The sequence below is a fragment of the Acanthochromis polyacanthus genome, chromosome 9, assembly GCF_021347895.1.
Source record: "Acanthochromis polyacanthus isolate Apoly-LR-REF ecotype Palm Island chromosome 9, KAUST_Apoly_ChrSc, whole genome shotgun sequence".
NCBI lineage: Eukaryota > Metazoa > Chordata > Actinopteri > Pomacentridae > Acanthochromis > Acanthochromis polyacanthus.
In genome coordinates, this window is record NC_067121.1 from 2,671,219 (window position 1) to 2,697,666 (window position 26,448).

At 42.7% G+C, this 26,448-nt stretch overlaps 2 protein-coding genes across 3 annotated transcripts in view; both read right to left on the bottom strand.

The window, feature by feature from the left end:
• LOC110963064 (PEX5-related protein-like) overlaps positions 1–10,693 on the bottom strand; it is a 58,790-nt gene extending 48,097 nt beyond the window's left edge. The window contains 1 exon segment of the mRNA XM_051953815.1: positions 10,537–10,693. Coding sequence (XP_051809775.1) covers positions 10,537–10,551 — 15 coding nt within the window. The 5' untranslated portion in view covers positions 10,552–10,693.
• Positions 10,694–11,334: 641 nt separating this feature from the next.
• Positions 11,335–24,870, bottom strand: LOC110963062 (cytochrome P450 7B1). 2 transcript variants are annotated; one of them, XM_022211243.2, is made up of 6 exons: positions 24,750–24,870; positions 17,033–17,169; positions 16,189–16,782; positions 15,757–15,963; positions 15,508–15,686; positions 11,335–13,965 (listed from the first exon to the last, which is right to left on the bottom strand). In XM_022211243.2, the coding sequence occupies exons 1-6, from the start codon at positions 24,827–24,829 to the stop codon at positions 13,663–13,665; spliced, it is 1,500 nt and encodes a 499-aa protein (XP_022066935.1). In that variant the 5' UTR covers positions 24,830–24,870; the 3' UTR covers positions 11,335–13,662. The 2 variants fall into 2 exon arrangements, with proteins under 2 accessions (XP_022066935.1, XP_022066936.1); XM_022211244.2 differs by lacking the exon at positions 24,750–24,870 and adding an exon at positions 17,543–18,005.
• Positions 24,871–26,448: the final 1,578 nt, after the last annotated feature.

Genomic DNA, 26,448 nt, shown 5'->3' on the forward strand with positions numbered 1-26,448 from the left:
ATTTTAACCCACTGTGGATCATCTTAACCCACTGTGGATCATCTTAACCCACTGTGGATCATCTTAACCCACTGTGGATCATCTTAACCCACTGTGGATCATCTTAACCCACTGTGGATCATCTTAACCCACTGTGGATCATCTTAACCCACTGTGGATCATCCTAACCCACTGTGGATCATCTTAACCCACTGTGGATCATTTTAACCCACTGTGGATCATTTTAACCCACTGTGGATCATCTTAACCCACTGTGGATCATCTTAACCCACTGTGGATCATGTTTAATCTGAAGTCCTGCAGCTCTGTGGAACCAGAACATCATGAGAAGCAGGAGAACTCAGAGACGTCTTCTGTTAGAATGATGGGAACCAGAGAGAAGAAATGTTTCTTTGACAATTTGTTTACATTTTCCCATTTTGTGTTGTATGACAGTTGTTTCTTGTTTCATTGTCTTTGTCTCTTTTGTCATTTTCTGTCTTGTTTTTATTGATTTGTGTGTCATTCCGTCCTTTGTTTTCAGTTTTTATGTCTCATTTGTGTCTCTTGTCTTCTGTCTTTGTCAGCTTTTTGCCTTCTTTCTTTGATTTTGCTTCTTATTTGTCTGGTTGTTTTTCTCTTTTGTTGTTTGTGTCTTGTTTTTCCTCATTTTTAATCTCGTTTATCTCCTCTTGTTTGTCATCTCATTTTATTTTGTTTCCTTTCTGTCAGTTTGGTGTCATTTTTCTCATTTAGTCACTTTGTTTTAAAATGAGAGATTATTACAGACGGACTTAAGCAGAAAATCTGTTTAACAATCAAATTACTACAATAAAACACCAGCCATAATACTAATACTACAACTGTAGTATTAGTACTACAGCTGTACAATTCAGATATTCGGGTATTTAACTATTCGAGTATCTGGGTATTCAGGTATTCCGTTAATCAGTTACTCAGGTATTCAGGTATCCAGGTGAGCTGTGAGGTCAAACGTTACCTGCTGCTGAGTCGAGACGTTCAGAGACGATCTGACATGTTTAGTTCAGCATCACCTTCCTGCTGACACTCACCTGATCACACCTGATCACACCTGAGAGTGACACAGACCAAATCCGTTGTGTATTTGTTGTGTGTCTGTTGTGTATTCTACTGTTTCTGATGGACCAGTAAAAACATCACAAACTGTTTCTGTCTCTTTACTGTCGGCCATCTTTTTCTGTTTAATGTTTCCTCATGCTGTCAGTGTGTGTGTGTGCGTGTGCATGTGTGTGTGTGTGTGTGTTGTTGCTGGAGATGCTGCTGGACTAAAAATAGCCTGATGTTGTGCTGAGCAAACAGTCCTCCATCAGCAGAGTCCCAGTAGGGCTGAGCTCAGAGCTGCAGCAGCACATCCAGAAGTACTGCTACCTGTGGTACGACTACAGTAATACTACAGTACTGCTACCTGTGGTACGACTACAGTAATACTACAGTACTGCTACCTGTGGTACGACTACAGTAATGCAGTAATACTACAGTACTGCTACCTGTGGTACGACTACAGTAATGCAGTAATACCACAGTACTGCTACCTGTAGTACTTAGGGATGGGAATTTCGACTAATTTCCCCACCGACTAGTCGCAAATTTTATCTGCGACTAGTCGACTAGTCTATAAAGCCAGGAAACCTGCAATTTAGCAGTCAGAGGTGGCGGGGGTCGGCGAACCCGGCGAGGGGCTCCGTGGCCAGGCAACTGGGGCAGACGGGGCTTCTCGGTCTCGCCGCTGAGAGCCACAGGGGCAGGGCAGGTACAGGGCAGCAAACCTCTAATTTCCACATAACGTGAATGAGCCGCGTCGCACAGCGCCACACTCTTGAATCGTACTGCGCAGCACTTAGAACCCATTCTCTTCTATCAGACAATTTCCACTGCACGCGCTGTGGAGCACCAGCACCGCGTCCCTGAAGCGCCGGAGCGCGCCATGGCGCTGGAGATTCGCAGCCACCATGCATATTTTCAGCGAGTTTCTGCTTAGCCGACAGGCGACCTTGTTGTCATCTGCTGCGTCAAAATACTGCCAAACGGTGCTGATTTTCTCACACGGGAGCGTCGCCATCTTCCCACTTTACCTTTCCAAACTTTCTTCCCCAAACTGTGTGGCCCCGCCCCCTGCTATGTGTGCGTGTGAGGGGAGGAGGAGCAATTCTCTCCCTGGCTGCTCAGCCTGTTTACAAAGAAGCCGATGCAGAGGCACGAAGAACAAGGAGCATGATGCTTAATGCAGCGTTTAACCGACTAGTAAAATACTAAACGTTTAATAAATGAGTAGGCGGTTAAACGATTAAACGACTAGTCGCCCACATCCCCAGTAGTACTACTACAGTAATACTACAATAATACTACAGTACGGCTACCTGTGGTACTACTACAGTATTACAGTAATACTACAGTACTGGTATCTACAGTATTACTACAGTAATACTACAATAATACTACAGTACGGCTACCTGTGGTACTACTACACTATTACAGTAATATTACAGTACTGGTATCTATAGTACTACTACAGAAATACAGTAATACTACAGTACTTCTACCTGTTGTACCACGACAGTAATACTACAATACTGGTATCTATAGTACTAATACAGTAATACTACAGTAATACAACATTAATATTACAGTACTGCTACCTGTGGTACTACTACAGTATTACAGTAATACTACAGTACTGCTACATGTGGTACTACTACATTAATACAGTAATACTACAGTACTGCTACCTGTAGTACAACTACAGTATTACAGTGATACCACAGTACTGGTATCTATAGTACTACTACAGTAATACAGTAATACTACAGTACTGCTACCTGTAGTACTACTAAAGTAATACTATAGTACTGGTACCTGTAGTACTACTGGAGTAATACTATAGTACTGGTGCCTATAGTACTACTACAGTACTGCTACACTACAGTGATACAGCAATACTGCAGTACGAGCGGACACTGATTAATGCTGTCACGGGCCATGATTAGGGCTAATGGGGACCATGATTACGGCTATTGGGGACCATGATTAGACCTAATGGGGACCATGATTAGACCTAATGGGGACCATGATTAGGGCTATTGGGGACCATGATTAGGGCTAATGGGGACAATGATTAGACCTAATGGGGACCATGATGAGGGCTAATGGGGACCATGATGAGAGCTAATGGGGACCATGATTAGGGCTAATGGGGACCATGATTAGACCTAATGGGGACCATGATTAGACCTAATGGGGACCATGATTAGGGCTATTGGGGACCATGATTAGGGCTAATGGGGACAATGATTAGACCTAATGGGGACCATGATGAGGGCTAATGGGGACCATGATGAGAGCTATTGGGGACCATGATTAGACCTAATGGGGACCATGATTAGGGCTAATGGGGACCATGATTAGACCTAATGGGGACCATGATTAGACCTAATGGGGACAATGATTAGGGCAAATGGGGACCATGATTAGAGCTAATGGGGACAATGATTAGGGCTAACGGGGACCATGATTAGAGCTAATGGGGACCATGATTAGGGCTAATGGGGATCATGATTAGAGCTAATGGGGACCATGATTAGGGCTAATGGGGACCATGATTAGAGCTAATGGGGACAATGATTAGGGCTAATGGGGACCATGATTAGAGCTAATGGGGACCATGATTAGGGCTACTGGGGACCATGATTAGAGCTAATGCGGACCATGATTAGAGCTAATGGGGACCATGATTAGGGCTAATGGGGACAATGATTAGAGCTAATGGGGACCATGATTAGGGCTAATGGGGACCATGATTAGAGCTAATGGGGACAATGATTAGGGCTAATGGGGACCATGATTAGAGCTAATGGGGACAATGATTAGGGCTAATGGGGACCATGATTAGGGCTAATGGGGACCATGATTAGAGCTAATGGGGACCATGATTAGAGCTAATGGGGACCATGATTAGAGCTAATGGGGACCATGATTAGAGCTAATGGGGACCATGATTAGGGCTAATGGGGACAATGATTAGAGCTAATGGGGACCATGATTAGGGCTAATGGGGACAATGATTAGAGCTAATGGGGACCATGATTAGGGCTAATGGGGACCATGATTAGGGCTAATGGGGACAATGATTAGAGCTAATGGGGACCATGATTAGGGCTATTGGGGACCATGATTAGAGCTAATGGGGACCATGATTAGGGCTAATGGGGACCATGATTACAGCTATTGGGGACCATGATTAGGGCTAATGGGGACCATGATTAGGGCTATTGGGGACCATGATTAGAGCTAATGGGGACCATGATTAGGGCTAATGGGGACCATGATTACAGCTATTGGGGACCATGATTAGGGCTAATGGGGACCATGATTAGGGCTAATGGGGACAATGATTAGAGCTAATGGGGACCATGATTAGGGCTAATGGGGACCATGATTAGGGCTAATGGGGACAATGATTAGAGATAATGGGGACCATGATTAGGGCTATTGGGGACCATGATTAGAGCTAATGGGGACCATGATTAGGGCTAATGGGGACCATGATTACAGCTATTGGGGACCATGATTAGGGCTAATGGGGACCATGATTAGAGCTATTGGGGACCATGATTAGAGTTATTGGGGACCATGATTACAGCTGCCAGGGACCATGATTAGAGCTGCCAGGGACCATGATCAGGTATGAGGTGAGTTTCTGTCGGTCAGGAGAACAGAAGCAGGTAAAAGTGTGAAACTGTGCCAAGGACGGCAGCAGCTGCTGGAGGAACATCTGACCCCAGGATCTAGGTATTTATATCCTCCAGCAGCTAATTAATCTTGTCTGAGAGGTTCTTCAGAAACTGTAACTACAGGAGGCTGCAGAGGACATCTCCATCTGGATTCTTAAAGCTGCTCCTCAGAGACTGTCTGCTTCTCTCTTCTGGATCCATGAAGACCTCCAACCAGATGAAGTGTATGGAGGATTCTTCTGTCCACAAGAAGTCAGTAAAATGTTGATATTTGTGGTCAGACATGGTAAGATGAGATCTACATTAAACAAACATAAACCTGTGGACTGAGCTCAGAACCAGAACTGTTCATCCGGTTCTACATCATCAAGAACGTGGAAGAAATGTTCCTTTTTCACATAATTAAATTCTGTTTTATTTATATAGCGCCAACTCCAGGTCAAATTGTCTCAAGACGCTTTACAGAAGCCATAATGAGCTGTAAAACTGTGATTTCATCTAGAGCAGTACTGTAGTAGTATTGTAGTAGTAGTAGTGTAGTAGTACTGTAGTAGTACCATAGCAGTAGTACTGTAGTAATACTGCAATAACAGTACTGTAGCAGTACTAACTCCTGGTTAGAATATACAAAAACTCAAAACGTTTCTCCGTTGTTCAATAAAACATCCTAATAAGTGAATATATGAATATTTATAATCTAATCTATTCTAACTATATTATATGATATTATATTACTTTATTACTGTATTATAATATGGAGGATTCATGGAAACTGAAATCTGCTGCAGGAATAAACAATGGCTGACTTACTGTGAACACTGGTCTGACTGGGGTCTGTCTGCTCACACATTCATCAATACTGATGGCTGGAGATGTTAATCAATGAATTTAACATAAAAATTCTATGAACCAATCAGGCAGCAGAAGAAAGCCATGATGTCATAGATGTAGATCAGCTGTAGTTCCTGGTTGTTCCAGCAGATGGAGGCATCACTCAGACTACAGTTCATGTTGAAGCAGAGAGCATTGTGGGAGTTTAGAAGCTACGGGCACCATGACAAAGACTGAGGAGGAGGTTCGTGACCTCCAGTCAAAGATAAATTCTATAAAATACAGCATCATGTGTCTACAGCAGAAGAGCTTCATGACTGTACTGGTAGGAACCTTGTTGGAGCACCACCTCCTGAAGAGAGGAACTCTTTGATCTGTAAAACTACCAGCATGTCTACAAAGTCTAGTATTCTGGGGGAAATACTGCATCCTGGATGAAATACCACAGCTTCCAGTGGACTTCTTATCCTCAGCAGCTGAGGATGACTCCACAGTCTCCTCCATCATCTGGACCTTCTAAAGACGTGTCAGATAAATCCCTGAGAGGAGATGACAAAGCTACTGATGTTCAGAAACCTGAGATCAGCCGCAGAAGAGCAGATCGGATCCAGACTTGGTCCTGGTTCACGCTCGGCTTCACTTCAGCCACCAGAAAGCATCTTCTACTGCAGGACTCATCAAACTTTAACGTCTCCTTACGTAACCCAGAGGAGCAGCAGAGCGTCTTCAGCAGCGTCACCACAGGAGGAGGTCACTGCAGGTCACAGCGCCCTCACCTGGTCTGTCCTGGCTGCTGGGGGAAGTTCTGATCTGGACCAGAGTCTGAACGGATCAGCAGGAAGTTCAGCTCCATGCTTCGCTTACGTCCACTGGTGGTGTAGAGGTGGAGCGGATTAAAACAACTTCATTAACAATATTCACTAACGGGGACACACGTTTAATTACTGGTCCTTGAAAATGGAAAAAAGGGGCAAGATTACCCAACCAGGCTGGTCTAGTGCTTCCATAAAGGTCCTGTTAGTGATTATATACAGAGATGGATCCATATTTCTGCTAAAATCCGGTCTTTGGTCCACATTTCTCCAACCTCTGTGGCTCTACCATCAGTAGAATCTGACGTCTGTTTGCGGTTTGGATAAACTGAAGCTTTATGTGAGTTTTTATCTCTAATCTGTTCCCAGTTTTCTGATTCATGAGTTTCTCTGAACAGAAACAGACACCAGTCCTCAGCTGATAGTAATAATCATAATAATGAATATTAGTCTGCTGTCAGTGCTTCTGAATGATTCTGTTAAGCAGGAAGCAGCTCCATGTTTCTGTTCTTCATGTTTCTGGGTTCAGTTTTCTCCGATGCAGCAGAATCTGAGGAGTTCTGAAACCTGAAGCTTCATGTGAATCTGCACTTTTCTGGTTTCACCGAACAAGACGTTGGACTGGGAGTCACACCTTTAATCTGACACCAAACAGGATGAATTCTGACACGTTTTCGATCATTTCTGGTTCGAATTCTCCAAATTCTGGCTCGTTTTTTCAACCTGTGAGAACTTCAGTCTGATAATTAAATACTTCCAAACTAAACCTGGTTGAAAAGCTGCTAAAGGTCAGATGACATCATGTGCTAATTAGCATATTTAAATGCGTCCGGTAGGTGTTAGCATCTGTTAGCTTCTGTTAGCTTCTCTCCTGCTCTCTGTGCTCATTAAACATTTTAATTCTGCTGAACTACAATACAGCTTTTCTCATGTCCAGTTGTTTCTGTTGTCAGACAGGAGAACGAGGATGAAACAAAGAAACTATTCAGACCACATGCTAACATGCTAACCAGCAGTAGCTTTGTTTAAATACTGATTATAAAACGGCGTCTACAAACACAGCAGTTAAAGGTTGAATTCTGCTGCACTGACAGAATTCAAAGCTGCTGTCAGAGACTTTCCAGATGAACCTCAGTTTCTGCTGAGCTGCTTCATAAAATCACATGAACTGAAATGTTCAGTTTGGTTTTTATTGACTGATCAATAAAATAAATGAGGGGTTAATCGATGGAAAATCATTGTGAGCTTTGTTCTCGCACTGCTTCATGATTCTGAACCATAAAACACAGATTTACTAAAACAGAAAATCTGATTAAAGCTGGTTTTAGATTAAATAAGCTGAAATGATCTGAACTGAGTTTGTCTCAGATCTGGCTTTAATCAGCAGAAACCAGCAAATAGACAGAGCCGGCCGACTGGAGGTGTTCTGATTATTGAGTCCACGCCGAAACGCAGCCGATTGGACGATCAGAGACTTTGATGTTCTGCAGCCAAGTGCAGATGAAACAGAAAGAAGAAGAGAGCTTTGATGTGGAACACAAGAAGAACCAGCTGCAGAAGATCTCAGTCCATGAACGGCATGATTTCACCAAACACTGATCAATGCTGATCAATGCTGAGATCACTGATCACAATGCTTCCATTTCCTGTTCAGGTTTCTCTTTAATCTTCAGTCTGAGTGACGCTGATCTTTGTTTCATGTTTCAGAAAGTCTCTCTTTGATTCTATAGATTTCTGTAAGAAATATAATTATGTGGTTCTGGATCCATTTCCTTCATTCTGGATCAGTTTAGATTCACTTCTGATAAATTCTGAGTCATTTCAAAACATTTTACGTTTCTGACAGTCGTTTTTCTCAGAATTCTGATTCGCTGTGGATTTATTGATCAGATATTATTATTACATCATTGATCAGGCTTTAAATCAGTTTGGTGACTATTTATGAAGTCTGAGTGATTCTGGACACGTTTTGTTATTTTCAAGGTGTTAAGGTTAATGTTACGGTTAGCGCTAAACATTAGTGCTAGGGTTAGCTTTAGCATTAGAGTTAGCATTAGCATTAGGGTTATTAGGATTTTTCATTGTTTTAAAACCAACTTGGATAGTTCATTTATATTTTTGTTGGGTTTTTCATTCACTTTGGTTCATATTTTAGTCACGTCAGACGTTTTCAGCATTTTATTTGATTTTTGACTAGTTCTCAGCATATTTTGTATAAATCTGAAGAAAATATCGACCGTTTTGAAGAGTTTTTGTTTTTTCATCAGCTACTGATCAACATAAAAGAAAAATTTAAAGAACGTTGATTCAGAGAAGCTGTTTGGTGGAATTGTCAACAAGCAGAGCTGTCCAGGATTCACGAATTAAACTGAAATTCAGCTGGAGAATGTGTGAAAATGTTTTATGAAAAGAACCAAAACCACAGAAAATCAATTTGAAGTTGCAGAACTCAACTTATTAATTCACTGATTATTAAGTGAATAAAAACGGCTGCAGCTGTTTCTCTGACTGATGTGATGAAAATTAACTCCTGCTGGATCCGTCAACTTGCTTTATTCTCTCCTGAAATCGTTACAGCAACATTACAGCAACATTACAGCAACATTACAGCAACATTACAGCAACGTTACAGCAACGTTACAGCAACGTTACAGCAACTCCACAGCATCATTCTGGAAATGCCACAGTAACATTTTGGCAACTCTACGGCAATGCTACAGCAACGCTATAGCATTTTTCCAGAATTGTTACAGCAATGTTACAGCAACATTAAAGTCCAGGATCCTCAAGAGGAGACAACGCTACAGCAACATTATGGCAACATTACAGCAATGTTATGGCAATGTTACAACAACTTTACAGCAACGATATGGCAACATTACAATGACGGTACAGCCATAACAATTATGGCAACACTACAGCAACTTACAGCAACGTTACAGCAACATTACGTCAACGTTACAGCAGCGTTTAAGTCCAGGATAGTCAGGAGGAGACAACAAATGGCAACGTTACGCAATGTTTCAGGAACATTACAGCAACATTTCAGGAACTTTCACACAATCATAACGGAAGCGATGTGAATCTGTCAGTGAACTGATCCATTATCAGATAAAATAATCAATCAACTGATCGATTAATCAGCCCATCAATCCACTGATTGTTTGATCAATCAATCGCCTGCAATAATTCTGAGACATAATAAAAATGATTTTGAAGCACATCTGGATCTTTTCTTGGTCAGATTTTGGATTTCAAATATTGATCAATGTTACAGATGAATCAATAACGAAACCGATCCTGATCAGATTAATCAATGATGACCCATGGAATGCCCTCTCCAACCACCTGAGGGCGCCACAGTCGCTTGAAGTTTTATAAAAACAGCTGAAGACTTTTGTGTTTTTAAAAGCGTTTTCTTAATCTGATGTGTTTCTATTGTTGATGGTTTTATTTGTAGCACTGTGAGATTTTTCAAATGTAACGTGCATTATAAATTCAGTTTATTTGTATTATTATTAATGAAACAATTCTGATCAGATGAATCTGCTCTGAGCTGCATCAAACACTGAAAATCATTAAACATTTTTATTTTTTTTCTAAGGTTTAATGAACTGAAAGAAGTAAATAAATAATTCAGACTTTTTTTAATTCTTCCTTTTTAAAATGTTCTGTTTTAGTTTCAGAAAACGTTCTGAAGTCGTGAAATACAAATGATTAGTTCTAGTTATTTTCCTGATGTCTGACTGATCGGTTAAACATTTTTAAAGAACCAAACAGGAATAATCCAAATGTTAGTTCATTATTTCATTTTATTTTCTAGTTATTATTGTTATTATGATTATTATTATTGTTATTATTATTATTATTATTCAGTGTTCAGAACGTTTAAATGAAAAGTTGGGAATAAATGTTGTGAAGCAGAACAGAATTCCGTTTCACTCTCTTCTGAATTTAATTCTCATAAAGAAAGATTCAGCAGGAAATCAAGGAAACATCAGAAAACCTGGTTTCTAGTTAAAAGCTTCTTCGACATGATGTTTAGTTTGTTGTTAATATTCTGTTCCGTTTAAAACTGAATCATAAAAAGTCTGAATAATAAAACCTGCAGCTGCTGTTCTGATGGAACTCAGGTAAGAACTCACCTGGACCTGGTACATGGTGCTGCGGATCCGTCCTCAGCGGGACGCAGCAGCCGCCAGCAGTCCGCCCCGGCCGGCTTCACTGCGACGATCCGCTCGGTGTCTCTCTGGAGCCTCTCGGAACTGAAAGCCCCGCGAAAGCACGACGATGTCCCGCTGCGCTCCGCCTCTCTGTCCGTCCACCTGGTCCGGTCCGTCCACCTGGTCCGGTCCGTCCAGCCTGTCCGACGCCAATGAGTCCAGCTCTCGTCCCGCTCCGCTCCGGTGGAGGGCGGGCCCACTGTGAGCCGAACAGAGCCGAGCAGAGCCGAATCTCTCCGAGTGGCTCGGGATTCAGGTTACCACAATAAACCGAGCAGAGCCGAGCTGTTCCGGAGGTTTTCAAAATAAAAGGTGTTTTTGAAACCGTCTGCCAGAATTCACAATATTGTTTCTGTGCTAAAAAATGTTTCAGTAGGTAAAAGAAAAAGTCCACAATACAGCATCTATTTAATATTTAACAAGATAATAATGATAAATTAAACAGAGATGCAACTAATCAGGAGATTCATTATTGATTCATCTGTGAATTATTTTCTGGATTAGCTGTTTGGTCTAAGATGTCTTTAAATGCTGAAAATGTGGATGAGAGTTTCCTTAAATGTCTGGTTAAGTCCAAAGATCTTCAGTTTACTGTCAGAGAGAAAATAAACCAGAAAATATTCACACTTGAGGCGCTGAAATCACACAATTTAGACTGATTTTATTTAAAAATGGACTTAAACTGATGATTTAATGATGAAAATAGATCAAACTAATTGATTGTTTCTGATCAGATATATTTATTCACATTGACACATTGATCAGCCTCTCGTTTACAAAATCAGTTGATTAAAACACATCGACAAAGAAAGTGTAAAATCTAACAAACTGAATTACAGTAAAGTTTCATTCAGTCTGAGGGAATCTCACAGAACATCACATTATAAAGGCACTTTTTAATAAAAGAACACATTACTCTAAATAAATGACAGTCCAGTGGGACACCTGAAGACCAGTTTACCAACAGAATAGTGTTTTGTGGACAGAAGTTCAGTCTTTTAAAACTCAGAATTATTGCATCAATAATCCAGTGAAACACATCAGGTCAGACTCTTCTACAGTTCCTCCACATTCAAGTGCAAAGTTTAGTGTTTATTACTCAGAAATCTGGATTTTGTTTCACAGCTGCTCACATTTCGATCAGTTTGGTCACATTGTTGGTGGCAGGAAATAAAAACTCACATTTCAGGGCAGCAGAGAAGCGAGTGAATGTAAATCAGAAGACTGGAAAGAGACACTGAGGAAAGCTCAGACTCACATTTTAAAGTCCTGCAGCTTTGAGGAACCAGAACATCATGAAGAAGGAGACAGAAATGCTTTGATTATTCATTTTACAAAAGTATAAAAACAGGTAACCTCCACGTTTCCTCAGATAAACTCTGATCTAATGTCTGCAGATGTTGGATTATTTACAGTCTAACAGATTCTGGATGCTGGGTTCTGAGCCAAGCTGCAGTTATTTGATTGGTGCTGTCTGTCAGACTGTTGTGATTCTGGATGAATCTTAGAGTCACTGTGGTCAAATGTTGAATAATTCCAGACCATTGTAAGTCATTTAGGACCAGTTGACCATTCTAGACACGTCAGTCATTCTGACCAATTTTTCATCATTTTGAAAAACGGTTGGATCATTCTGGAAAATTTTGAGACATTTTGGACAAATGTTAAATAATTCTGGACCATCCATCCATCATTTATCCATCCATCCATCATCATCATCCATCATCATCCATCCATCCACCCATCCATCCACCCATCATCATCCATCCATCCATCCGTCATCCATCCATCCATCATCCATCCATCATTCATCCATCATCCATCCATCATTTATCCATCCATCATCATCCATCCATCCATCATCATCATCCATCCATTATCCATCCATCCATCCATCCATCATCATCCATCCATCCGTCCATCTATCATCCATCCATCCATCATCATCCACCCATCCATCCATCCGTCATTCATCCATCCATCATCCATCCATCATCATCATCCATCCATCCATCATCGTCCTTTCATCCATCCATCCATCTGTCATCCATCATCCATCCATCCATCATCCATCCATTTTTTATCCATCCATCATCCATCCATCCTCATCATCCATCCATCTGTCCATCTATCATCCATCCATCAATCCATCATACATCATCATACATCATCCATCCATCTATCCATCCATCCATCCATCCGTCATTCATCCATCCATCATCATCCATCCATCCATCTGTCATTCATCCATGCATCATCCATCCATCCATCATCATCCATCCATCCATCCATCATCATCATCCATCCATCTACCCATCATCATCTATCCATCATCCATCCATCCATCATCATCATCCATCCATCCCCCCATCATCATCTATCCATCATCCATCATCATCCATCATCACCCATCCATCATCATCCATCCATCCATCATCCATCCATCCATCATCCATCCATCCATCATCATCCATCCATCCATCATCCATCCATCCACCCATCATCCATCTATCCATCATCATCCCTCCATCCATCCACCCATTCATCCATCCATCCATCATCATCCATCCATCATCATCCATCCATCCATCCATTATCCATCCATTATCCATCCATCCACCTGTCCATCCATCATCATCCATCCATCCATCCAACCATCATCAACCATCCACCCATCCATCCATCCATCCATCTATCAACCATCCATCCATCCATCCATTATCCATCCATCCACCTGTCCATCCATCATCATCCATCCATCCATCCAACCATCATCATCCATCCATCCATCCATCCATCTCTCATCCATCCATCCAAACAACCACATGTTGAATCATTCTGGACCGTTTTATTTAGGACTAAGTTTGCTCTTTGGGTCAGGGTTAGGGTTGGACTGTTCATCACGATGATTCGCTGATTTTACGACTAAGTCATTTTGCTCCATTGTCAGATTTGAAAAAATCTTTTCTCTTCCATGCTGCTCCATGTTGATTTAGATGAACATTAGGTTTGTGGCAAGCCTCAGAGATCATCCAACAGCTTTCAACCTCAGTCCAGTTGTTGGGTTCTGAGCCTGTAGCGGAAGCGGACGTCAACGTTGGGCAGCAGGATTCCCAGTCCGGCCCGGCTGGGGTCCAGCGAGGCTCTAGGCTGACCGTCCTCCAGCTGCAGATCGAAGTACAGCAGCAGCAGAGACACAAACTGCTTGATCTCGTTGAGGGCGAAGTGTCTGCCGGGACACTTGGTGGAGCCGGAGCCGAACGGCATCAGGTAGTACCTCAGCTTCTGGCCATTCTTGTAGAAATCCGTCTTCTGCTGGCCGTCCTGCGTGTAGCGGTCGAACCGGAACGTCTGAGAAACAACAAAGACCGTTGATGGCAGCAATAAGAGCTGCTACTGGAGCCGCTCTCACTTAAAGTCTCACATTCAACTTTATTAGGACGACTTTGCACAACATCATGTGACTCCTTTAACCCAGAGCTTCATGATTACAACTACAACTTTGAGTACACCACCTCTCAAAAGTTTGGGGTCACCCAGATAATTCCATGTTTTCCATAAAACTCCCACTTTTATCCATGTGCTAACATAACTGCCAAAGGTTTTCTAACCATCAATGAGCCTTTCAACACCATTAGCTAACACAATGTAGCATTAGAACACAGGAGTGATGGTTGCTGGAAATGTTCCTCTGTACCCCTATGGAGATATTCCATTAAAAACCAGCTGTTTCCAGCTACAATAGTCATTTACCACATTAACTATGTCTACACTGGATTTATCATTCATTTAACGTTATCTTCATTACAAAATGATTTTCTTTCAAAGGTTATTAGTTTGGGGGTCAACTTAAGTAACCCCAGATTTTTAAATGATAGTGCATATGATAAAGCGTTTCCTCAATGATCATCTGAACCATTCCACCATTAACACTTTTCAGATAATATTGATCTATATGATGGTTCTCAAATGTTTCCTGAATGTTTCTTTGTTTCTTCAATATTTAGTCAAAGTTCTCTGAATGTTTCCAGAACGTTTCCACTAATCCTTCTGACTGTTTCTTTTCAAAGCTTTCCTTTAATGTTTTCTGAAGGTTTCTGGAACCTAAGGAGCAGTTTTTCAAGACCAAGGACTTCCTGTTTTCACCAAATGAACTACGTTGATGTGAAAAAGAACATTTCAGTGTTTCTGTGTGATCACAAGTGAACAGAAAATAAAAACAAACTTCTCAAACTGGATGTGGATGCAGTTACAGAAGGTGGCAGCAGTGAGAGTTCAGGACTTGAAGTTCAGTTTGTTTTATGACATCTCCTGCAATTATTTTGAAAGTCCTGAAAACAGCAAGCATCTGAATCACTGTGTGGTAGTAGAGAGCCCTCATCAGGCTTTTACTTTGAAATCTGTGTATTTGGTAGTAGAGAGCCTTCATGGGGCTTTTACTTTGAAATCTGTGTATTTGGTAGTAGAGACCCTTCATGGGGCTTTTACTTTGAAATCTCTGTATTTGGTAGTAGAGAGTCTTCATCTGGATTTTACTTTGAAATCTGTGCATCTGGTTGTGCACAGTGGAGCTTCCTGAGTTTTCACTTCCCATGATGAGGTTAGGAGGTTACTGTTGTAAAAATTAAGAGAACATTCACGAAACGTACAAGAAACATCCAGGAAACATTTGTGCATCATCAGGGAAATGTACAGGACACATTCAGGAACCATTAGGGAAACGTTCCACAAACATTCAGGAACCATTAGGGAAATATTCAGGAATCATTAGGGCAACGTTCAGGAAACATTCAGGAACCATTTAGAAAATGTTCAGGAACCATTAGCAAAACATTCAGGAAACATTAGGGAAACGTTCAGGAAACATTCAGTGTATGGGATTCATGGTCATACCTGCGGCTCCTCGTAGACCTCCGGGTCCAGGTGCATACTCTGAGGGTACAGAGCGATGAAGTCTCCTTTCCTGACCGCCACCGAGCGCTCTCCGTCCAGCCGCAGACTGAAGTCCTCCTGGGCCACCCGGATGTTCATGGAGGCTGAGGACAGGCGGAGGCTCTCCCTGATGGCGCTCTCTGTGGAGAACAGCGGCGGTTATTGGTCAGCGTCACACTATCAACATGCAGAGCAGTAAAGGTCAGGTACCCAGGTAGAGGAGTCGCTCCAGCTGCTGTCGGCTCAATGTCACATCACCGTCTCTGTTCCACCCAACGCCGTCCTGCTGCAGGACGTCCTGGATCTCTTGTCGAACCGCCTGCAGCGCCGCCGGGTGGCTCACCAGGTGATACAGGGCCCAGAAGGTGGCTGGCACCGTGTTCCCGACCGATGCCCAGAGGATGGCAAAGTGGTGTGCTGCAAGACAGGCAGACAGGTGGGTCAAAACAGCAGCAACTCAGGAGCCTTAAACTCACCCTAAACTCAACCTAAACTCACCTTAAACTCAACCTAAGCTCACTTTAAACTCACCTTAAACTCAACCTAAGGTCACTTTAAACTCACCCTAAACTCAACCTAAGCTCACTTTAAACTCACCTTAAACTCAACCTAAACTCAGGAGGAACACCTTGAGGAGCCCACCTGCTTTGTCGACGTCCCTCAGTGCGTCGTACTGCTCGAACATCTCCGCCCGCCTCCTGATGAACTGTGACATGTTGGACCAACAGGACACCGGCAGGAAGAAGCGGATGAGTTTGTCTCGGACGGCTTTGGTGCGTCCCAGCAGCCAGATGGGGATCTGGGCGATGAGCAGCGGGAACTTGTTGTCGAAGCTGATGAAGTCGTCCCGCAGCGCGTCCAAACCGCCGTGGCGCCGGCCAGCCGGCGGCCTGCCGTACATGGTGAGGAGGGTGGCCTCAAACATGACTGAGTGGCAGAAGTCGTACATGCTGCCGCTCCTCCAGCCGCCGTCCTGCCCCAGGTGGTCCTGACGGAACACCAGCATCAGGTTTCCCATCATGCTCTCTGTCAGTGGCGTCAGGCTGTCGCCCTGCAGCAGGTGGAAGGAGCGCTGGACCTGCTTTCGCAGCCCGGGAAAACTCTGATTGTTCACCGGTGGGTAGCCGAAGGTGTAGGGTGCCACCTTGTTGGAGAACTCGTGGAAGTCGAGCTGCTTGCCGTGTTTAACGATGCTGGGATAGAGTAACGGGTCCATGACGAAGGTCATGTATTTACCTGCAGGAAAAAGCCAATCAGAGGAGCTGAGAGAAGCAGGACATCTGGAGTAAAGTCTGAACATAGAAAATATCTTCTTACAAAGTGAAAACATGCTGTTATGAAAGCATCTGGTTGTGAAAAGAGAAGGTCCAAACGTTCTATGTTCTGTTCTGGAGGACAGTGCTGCTACTTCTGCTGGAATAAACTGAACTGTACTCAGTCTGACTGTAGCTCTGTGACCTGCTGGATGTTCTGGTTCAGGACAGACCTGCTATCTTCACGGTGAAGACGTCTCCAAACTTCTTCTTATGTTCCTCCAGGAACTTATGAGCATCTTTTCCAAACTCCAGAGCTTTTCCAATGAAAGGGATCCAGCCTTTAACCAGAGGAGGTTCTCCATCTCTTCTGCAGGAGAAACCAAACAGCTGTTACTGACAGTTTCACTTTATGACCCCATGATGTCGTAAAAAGCTGACAAACCGATCACTGATTCTCCGTCATGCTCGGGTTGAGACACGGTCAGACTGTGCTGTTATTGATCAGATCTATTGATCAGCCTTCGGTGCCTCCAGCTGATCAATGAGCTCCTTTTCCTCCTGCAGCTTCAACTTACCTGAATTCACCTTAAATTCAAACTGAAACTCACTTAAAGCTTCCCTTAAACTGAGCCTAAACTCACCTTAAACTCACTTAAAACTCACCTTAAACTCACCCTAAACTCACTTAAAACTCTTCCTAAACTCACTTTAAACTTATTTTAAACTCACTTTAAACTCACCAAAACTCAGCCTAAAGTCTTCCTAAGCTCTGCTGGATCTGGATAACATCCCATTTAAACTCCAGTTGTTCTGTAAACATGCTGCTGCTCTGGTTCTACTTTGGACTGAGCTGATTCTGAGGTTGTGAAATCTGAAACTGAACTGATAACGTAACGCTTTCCTGTTGGAACAAGGCATTTAATGAGGACACGGCTGAACAAGTCGGAGTCAGAGATCCTCTGAAAACATCATCGTTTGATCCATGAGGTTTTCCTGAAGCAGCAGCTGCTCTGAGGAGGGTGAAGGTTCGACCACAGCTGGATCCTGGTTTAACAAACTCACACAGACCAACTGAACTTTGCACCTGGATGACATCATCAGTAGCTTCAGTAGACTTTGGTTTTTGTGGGCGTTTAAGTCGCTAACAGATCAATACTGGAGCTGAAACGTGGAAAAACCTTTCAGGTGTGTTTGTCTGTTAGCGGGAAATAAAACGAGATGACATCACCACTTTTACAGGTCAGACACGAAGCGACTCGTTGAAACAAAACAATGAATTTACGGTAACAACCAAAGAGTCCGTTTCAGTTTAAAAAGTTCAACAACAGCTCAACAAAAAGACACAAATTACAAGAAGGAGGCTAACAAAGAACTCTACTAGCAGCTGTTAGCAGGTTAGCTTAGCATAAACAGCGGTGTGGCATACAGGTAAAACATTCTGTCAGCAGCTGTTAGCAGGTTAGCTTAGCATAAACAGAGATGAGACATACAGGTAAAACATCCTGGCAACAGCTGTTAGCAGGTTAGCTTAGCATGAAGACTGTAGACAGGTGTAACTGTACGCTCAGCTAACGGACCCTCCAACCAGCAGCTGTTTGCAGGTTAGCTTAGCATGAAGACTGTAGACAGGTGTAACTGGATGCTCAGCTAACAGACCCTCCAACCAGCAGCTGTTAGCAGGTTAGCTTAGCATGAAGACTGCAGACAGGTGTAACTGTGCGCTCAGCTAACAGACCCTCCAACCAGCAGCTGTTAGCAGGTTAGCTTAGCATGAAGACTGTAGACAGGTGTAACTGTATGCTCAGCTAATAGACCCTCCAACCAGCAGCTGTTTGCAGGTTAGCTTAGCATGAAGACTGTAGACAGATGTAACTGTATGCTCAGCTAACAGACCCTCCAACCAGCAGCTGTTAGCAGGTTAGCTTAGCATGAAGACTGTAGACAGGTGTAACTGTATGCTCAGCTAATAGACCCTCCAACCAGCAGCTGTTTGCAGGTTAGCTTAGCATGAAGACTGTAGACAGGTGTAACTGTATGCTCAGCTAATAGACCCTCCAACCAGCAGCTGTTTGCAGGTTAGCTTAGCATGAAGACTGTAGACAGGTGTAACTGGATGCTCAGCTAATAGACCCTCCAACCAGCAGCTGTTAGCAGGTTAGCTTAGCATGAAGACTGTAGACAGGTGTAACTGTGCGCTCAGCTAACAGACCGTCCAACCAGCAGCTGTTTGCAGGTTAGCTTAGCATGAAGACTGTAGACAGGTGTAACTGTGCGCTCAGCTAACAGACCGTCCAACCAGCAGCTGTTTGCAGGTTAGCTTAGCATGAAGACTGTAGACAGGTGTAACTGTATGCTCAGCTAATAGACCCTCCAACCAGCAGCTGTTTGCAGGTTAGCTTAGCATGAAGACTGTAGACAGATGTAACTGTATGCTCAGCTAACAGACCCTCCAACCAGCAGCTGTTTGCAGGTTAGCTTAGCATGAAGACTGTAGACAGGTGTAACTGTGCGCTCAGCTAACAGACCGTCCAACCAGCAGCTGTTTGCAGGTTAGCTTAGCATGAAGACTGTAGACAGGTGTAACTGTGCGCTCAGCTAACAGACCGTCCAACCAGCAGCTGTTTGCAGGTTAGCTTAGCATGAAGACTGTAGACAGGTGTAACTGTATGCTCAGCTAATAGACCCTCCAACCAGCAGCTGTTTGCAGGTTAGCTTAGCATGAAGACTGTAGACAGATGTAACTGTATGCTCAGCTAACAGACCCTCCAACCAGCAGCTGTTAGCAGGTTAGCTTAGCATGAAGACTGTAGACAGGTGTAACTGTGCGCTCAGCTAACAGACCGTCCAACCAGCAGCTGTTTGCAGGTTACCTTAGCATGAAGACTGTAGACAGGTGTAACTGTATGCTCAGCTAACAAATGATCCAACCAGCAGCTGTTAGCACATTAGCTTAGCATGAAGACTGAAGACAGGTGTAACTGTACACTCAGCTAACAGACCCTCCAACCCATAGACGTCAGCTTAGGGGGGGACGGTGGGGATGTGTCCCCCCCACTTTTTGTCAGGGGTTATTTTGTCTCCAACACATTCAAATTCTTCACATGTAAGCCGTTGTAAACCCAGTTATTTTCAGCAGTATAGAAAATTCCGACGCTCCTGAACGCACCATCCGCACTCGGCCGAGAGTTGCAGACATGCAGCACACCTTCGTGAGGTTAAAAAAAAAACGTGCAGATGTTAAATTTGCGCCCATGCCAAGAGGAAGCTCCGACCAGATACGTGCAGGGGCAAAATTTCGGCCCGGGTGAATTAGTACTATAGCGGCCCACAGACCCCTTTACCTGCATGTATCGATAGCTCAACAGGTTGAGCCTCTACCTTTGGTGCGGTTGTTGTGAGTTCAAGCCCAACTTGTGGCATTTTGCCGCCGTTCTTCGACATTTTCTCAAAGTGCTTTCTTATCAACGACAGGGAAGCATATGAGAAAAGCAGGCGTGCTGCACCAATGCTAAACTTTGATCTCAAGTAGAGGGCCACAAAATATCGTCCCACGGGCCGCAGTTGGCCCGCGAGTTTGAGACCCATGATTTAAAGCATTATTATTATTATTATTATTATTATTATTATTATTATTTTGTGACTGGAGCGGCCCAACAATAAAGCGGCCCACCGGGGATATCCCCGGTGTTCCTGATTACCCAGCACACCACCCAGGGTGTGCATTTCCATCTGACAATGGCTGTGGTCTCCATCCCCCCCACTTTTAAAAACAAACTGACGCCCTTGCTCCAACCAGCAGCTGTTAGCACGTTAGCTTAAAATGAAGACTGTAGACAGGTGTAACTGTACGCTCAGCTAACAGACCCTCCAACCAGCAGTTGTTAGCACATTAGCTTAGCATGCAGACTGTTGACAGGTGTAACTGTACGTTCAGCTAACAAACCCTCCAACCAGCAGCTGTTAGCACGTTAGCTTAAAATGAAGACTGTAGACAGGTGTAACTGTACGCTCAGCTAACAGACCCTCCAACCAGCAGTTGTTAGCACATTAGCTTAGCATGCAGACTGTAGACAGGTGTAACTGTACGTTCAGCTAACAAACCCTCCAACCAGCAGCTGTTAGCACGTTAGCTTAAAATGAAGACTGTAGACAGGTGTAACTGTACGTTCAGCTAACAAACCCTCCAACCAGCAGCTGTTAGCACGTTAGCTTAACATGAAGACTGTAGACAGGTGTAACTGTACGCTCAGCGAACAAACCATCCAACCAGCAGCTGTTAGCACATTAGCTTAGCATGCAGACTGTAGACAGGTGTAACTGTACGTTCAGCTAACAAACCCTCCAACCAGCAGCTGTTAGCAGGTTAGCTTAGCATGAAGACTGAAGACAGATGTAGCTGTATGCTCAGTTAACAGACCCTCCAACCAGCAGCTGTTAGCACATTAGCTTAGCATAAATTAGTCGTCTTTTGTATCATTTTGAGGCTATTTTGAGTCTTTTGTTGTCAACCTGTGTGTTTTTGTTGTTTTCAGATGTTTTTGTTGCTTTGTGAGTTTTTGTGGCCATTTGTGTTTTGTTTTTGGAATTTTATGTTGTTTTGTAGTGTGTTGTGTATATATGATTTTGTTGCTGTTTTGTGTTATTTGTTGTTGTTTTGTGGGTTTTGTGTTGTTTTGTGGGTTTTGTGGTCATTTGGATAGATAGAGCTCTTTATTGTCCCGAAGGAAATTTGTTTTCACAAGCTGTCATGTCACACATCATAACATACATACAAGGACAAAGGAAAGAAAAATTCACAATATGACACACAAAAATAGAGTTCAAGTTCAGCGCGGTGGCTTATTGAGGATGACGATAGCTGATGGAACAACACTTCTGTTGTAACGGACATAATGCCATCTTAGTGCTCGAAATCTGCATCCAGAGGGGAGGAGCTGGAACATGTGATGAAGAGGGTGTTCAGTGTCCGAAATGATTGATCTGGTGAGACGGGCTGTTGCCTTATTATTAAGTTCAGAAATGTTAGGTGCAGGTTGATGTATAATTTTAGATGCAATACGTGTGATTTTAACAAGTCGGTTTCTGTCTGAAACTGATAAAGTATAAAAAGAGGAAGAACAATACAGCAGAATGGACTGGATTATACTTTTGTGCAGCAGCAACAAGAGATGAGGAGCAACATGAGGAGAACTGAGTGTACGGAGAACAAGAAGTCTTTGTGTCTTGTTTTTGTCATTTTGAGTTGTTTAGTTGTTTTTTGTTGTTTCTATATGATTTTGTTGTTGTTTTTTGGTTGTTGTTGTTTAGATGTAGGTCTGTGTGAACTGTGACCGTTAGTTTCTTTGCTGCAGCTCCTTTTAACTCAGTCTTTGTTCTCTAGAACTTTGCTTTCGGTTTCTTTCTGAGTTTAACTTTTTCTCCTCCAGAGACAAACAGAGTCTTTGTAGTTTTCTGAGCAGCAGCTGGAAAACATCAGCAGCTGGAAACCCCCGGAGCACCGATCAGACAGAAACTAATCACTCTGATCGATCACATTCAGTCTCATCAACAAAGCCGTCGTTCGTCTACGAAGCTCAAATCAACACATTTTACGTTTTCAGCCTAAAAAACAGTTTTTCAGTTGTAGTTGTTTCACACTCAGAGCTAATATTTATTCAGAATAAACCTGAATCTGACTCCTTCTGGTTGTTTTGTTTCTATTTTTGTTTGTTGTCATTTTGTGTATTTTTTACAGGAGTTCTGGGTCTTTTTGTCCCTTTTTTTGGTTGTTCTGCATTTTTTCTACAGTTTTGTTAATTTTTTTAGTTGTTGTTTTGCATTTTTGCTGCAGTTTTGTGTTTTTTTTGTGATTTTATCACAGTAATATGTCTTTTTATTGTTTTGCGGTCGTTTTGCATCACTTTGTTGCTATTTTGAGTCTTTTGTTGTCATTCTGTGTTTTTGTTCCTGAGTTGTTTAGTGTTTTTGCATTGTTTCTATATAATTTTGTTGTTGTTTTGAGTTGTTTATTTGTTGTGTTGTTGTTTAGACGTAGGTCTGTGTGAACTGTGACCGTTACTTTTTCGCTGCAGCTCTTTTTAACTCAGTCTTTGTTCTCCAGAACTTCATTTTTGGTTTCTTCCTGAGTTTCATTATTTCTCCTCCAGACACAAACAGTCTTTGTTCTTTTCTGAGCATGGCGTGTTTTTCCTGCAGTGTTGTGTTGTTTTTTGTAATTTTGCTGTTTTGTGTATTTTTCCTGCAGTTTTGTGTCTTTTCGTAGCTGTTTGCACTATCTTTAAGGTTTCTTTGCACCCTAAAGGAGAAGCTCTCCAATCTCGTTATGCACTGTAGAAAGACATTAAAGCACGTTCTGTTCTATTATGGATGCAGCTTTGTGTCTTTTTCTACTTGTTTTGTTGTTGTTTTGTGTGATTTTATTGCAGCTTTGTGTCTTTTTCTACTTGTTTTGTTGTTGTTTTGTGTGATTTTATTGCAGCTTTGTGTCTTTTTCTACTCGTTTTGTTGTTGTTTTGTGTGATTTTATTGCAGCTTTGTGTCTTTTTCTACTCGTTTTGTTGTTGTTTTGTGTGATTTTATTGCAGCTTTGTGTCTTTTTCTACTTGTTTTGTTGTTGTTTTGTGTGATTTTATTGCAGCTTTGTGTCTTTTTCTACTCGTTTTGTTGTTGTTTTGTGTGATTTTATTGCAGCTTTGTGTCTTTTTCTACTCGTTTTGTTGTTTTGTGTGATTTTATTGCAGCTTTGTGTCTTTTTCTACTCGTTTTGTTGTTGTGTGTTTTTATTTATTGATGCTTCCTCTTCTTTTCAACCTGAACTCGTCTGAATGTGACGTCAGGAAACACTGACGCAGAAAATCCTCAGACAGCGACTCATTATCTGCTGTGGAAAACCTCTGAAATGTGTGATTCAGAATTAATCAGCTGTTCTGATTAGAGATGAATCATCGACTCCTTCAGTCAGCTTCCTGTCTGAGCGTCATGATTGGCCGACACCTGAGGAGGCTGAGCTCTGATTGGACGCTGACGGTGATAGAAGTAGGTCAGCTGGAGGGCGTCTTTTCAGGAGGAAACAATTACATTCCTCAGAAAGCTTCAGTGTGAACGCCCACCGTCTCCCTGAGCCTTTATGGTTCCTCTTCATTAAAACATGTCAATAAATGAACAGAAAATACAACAGAACGGATCAACAGAGTGCTGGAGTGTGGCTCTTTTTGGTCATTTTGTGTCTTTTTGGTCGTTTTGTGTGTATTTGTGTCTCTGTTGAGCACGGTGGTGGAAGTATTATGGGGCTGTTTGTACTACGAAGTGAGATTATCGTGTTAGCAGGAATGTTGAGCCTAAAGTCAGTTTTATGTGTACATATATGTAAATATATATTTATATATCCAGACTGCTGGATGAACGTCTACAGAAATATAAACAATAATTTGTTAATCATAAACAATCATGAATCAATAACGACGCTTCCATCAGTCTGTCCCAGGACAGCTGTGGCTAAAATGTAGTTTACCACCACCAGAGTAAGAATGTTTGTGAATGAATAATGGATCCATTGTGAAGCACTTTGAGTGTCTTGAAAGCGCTTTATAAATCTAACCAATCATTATTATTAATAAATATGTGTGTAAATATGCACACACACACACACACACACACACACACACACTTCAACAAACAGCAGGGAAAATTTGAAAAAGTTTTTCTGTACTTTAAATCTTTTCCAAACTGGAACCAACTGAAGTGTTTCTAAAAGTTCTTCAGGTTCTGAGTTTCTCCAACAAACTGAACTTTCATCCAACTTAGAACCACAACAACGACCTCCACCAGAGACAACCTTAATCAGAACCATCTGCAGCGGAACTTTACCCGTTTTCTGTTTCTCATGATGAAGCTGCGGACCGAAATTCAGAGATACGGACCGGGACTCGGAGCAGCGGGCGGACTGACCTGTTTCTGCCGCGGAGGAGCAGCAGCAGCAGGGGCAGCAGGCCGAGCAGGAGCAGCAGCAGCGGAGACATGATCCACATTAGTAGGTCCGGAGAACAAACACACGAACACACACAGAGTCCTGGAACACAACCCCGTCAAGGTGAACACACTCACACACACACACCCGGCCTCCTTCACAATAAAAGTGTAAAATCCACTTCAGTGGATGTCTAGACAGGAAGTCCGTTTTGGTGCTTCTTAGTGGAACAATAATCAGAAGAACACACACACACACACACACACACACACACACACACACACACACACACACACACACACACACACACACACACACATGTGGGCGGAGTAGACAGTTTTCAGTATCTACATAAATGATTCATTCTCCCTGGAACTTTTCTCCTTTTATTGTTTTTCAGTATTGAATCTGGATCAATTTAACGGAGCTTTTAAAATGTATTTTTACAAGAACTTTCTGAAACAAATGCAAAAAAGACTCTTTCATGTCAAAATGAAAACAGATTTCTACTAAATAATGTCAGTAAATATAAACCATAAACTAGTGATTCCATCAGTGTTCTCCTTCCAGTCAGGATCTAGTAGATGAACCTTCAGGTCCATCATGGATCCTGTTGGTCTCCATCAGTCTGAACATCTGAACTTTCTCCTCCTTCTTTATAAACTGTTAAACTCTGTCAGGTTCCTCAGGGATCCTGATCTACAGAACCTTTCAGGTCCAGACTCTAGTTCTCAGCTGGATGGAGGTCTGGACTCTGACTCCTCCAGAACTTCTACCTTGTTGTCTTCAAAACATCTCTGAGGATCTTTGTCTGTTTGCTTCGACTCATCATCTGGATGGAAAACTGATCTTCTCCACGTCTCAGTTCTCTTCAGACTGCATCAGGTTGTCCTCCAGGATTTATTTACCCTCTGCCTTTACCAGCCTTCCAGGGCCTGCTGCTGAGGAACATCATGATGCTGCCACCACCATGCTTCACATCATGGTGGTGGCCTCTCTAATTGATCTCTTTCTAGTAACTCCTTCAGAGGAGTCATAGAGTCTTGGTGGCCTCCCTCTCTAGTCTCTCAGGTCTTGAGGACGTCCTGCTCTAGTCACATTTATTCATGTTCCATCTTCCTTCCATTTCTTCATGATGGATTTAACTGGACTCCAGGAGATCTTCAGGAACTTTAAATGTTCTTGTATCGTCCTGCTTTTCAACAACCTTTCCTCAGAGTTTCTTGGTTCTTTAGTCTTCATGGTGTAGTTCTATCCAGGAGTTCTGATCCACCAGAGACTGGACCTTCAGATCCAGGAGTCTTTTTCCTGCAATCACTGACCTTAGATCATCCATTAAAGCTGCTGTCCGGAGTTTCCGTTTGTTTTCAGTTTATGTATCATTGTTTAACAAAGCTTAAATGTGTTAGTCTCGTTCGATACTATAATATAAAGTTAGAATAACGCGATATGAAAATTTATTCCTGAGCTCCGCCTTCCTCTCATAGACCCCCATGTTATTCCAAAAAGCGCCGGTCGCTGCCGACCAATCAAGTTCGAGCTTCAGCTTTGTCATGCTGTCAATCAACGGTTACGCGCACAGCAAGCAAGTCCATGCAGAGGTGGGCGAGCTACGCACTACGCAACCGCGCGCACATTTGTTTTGCTTGTGGAGGAGAGAGCATCAGGGCTCAGCAACTT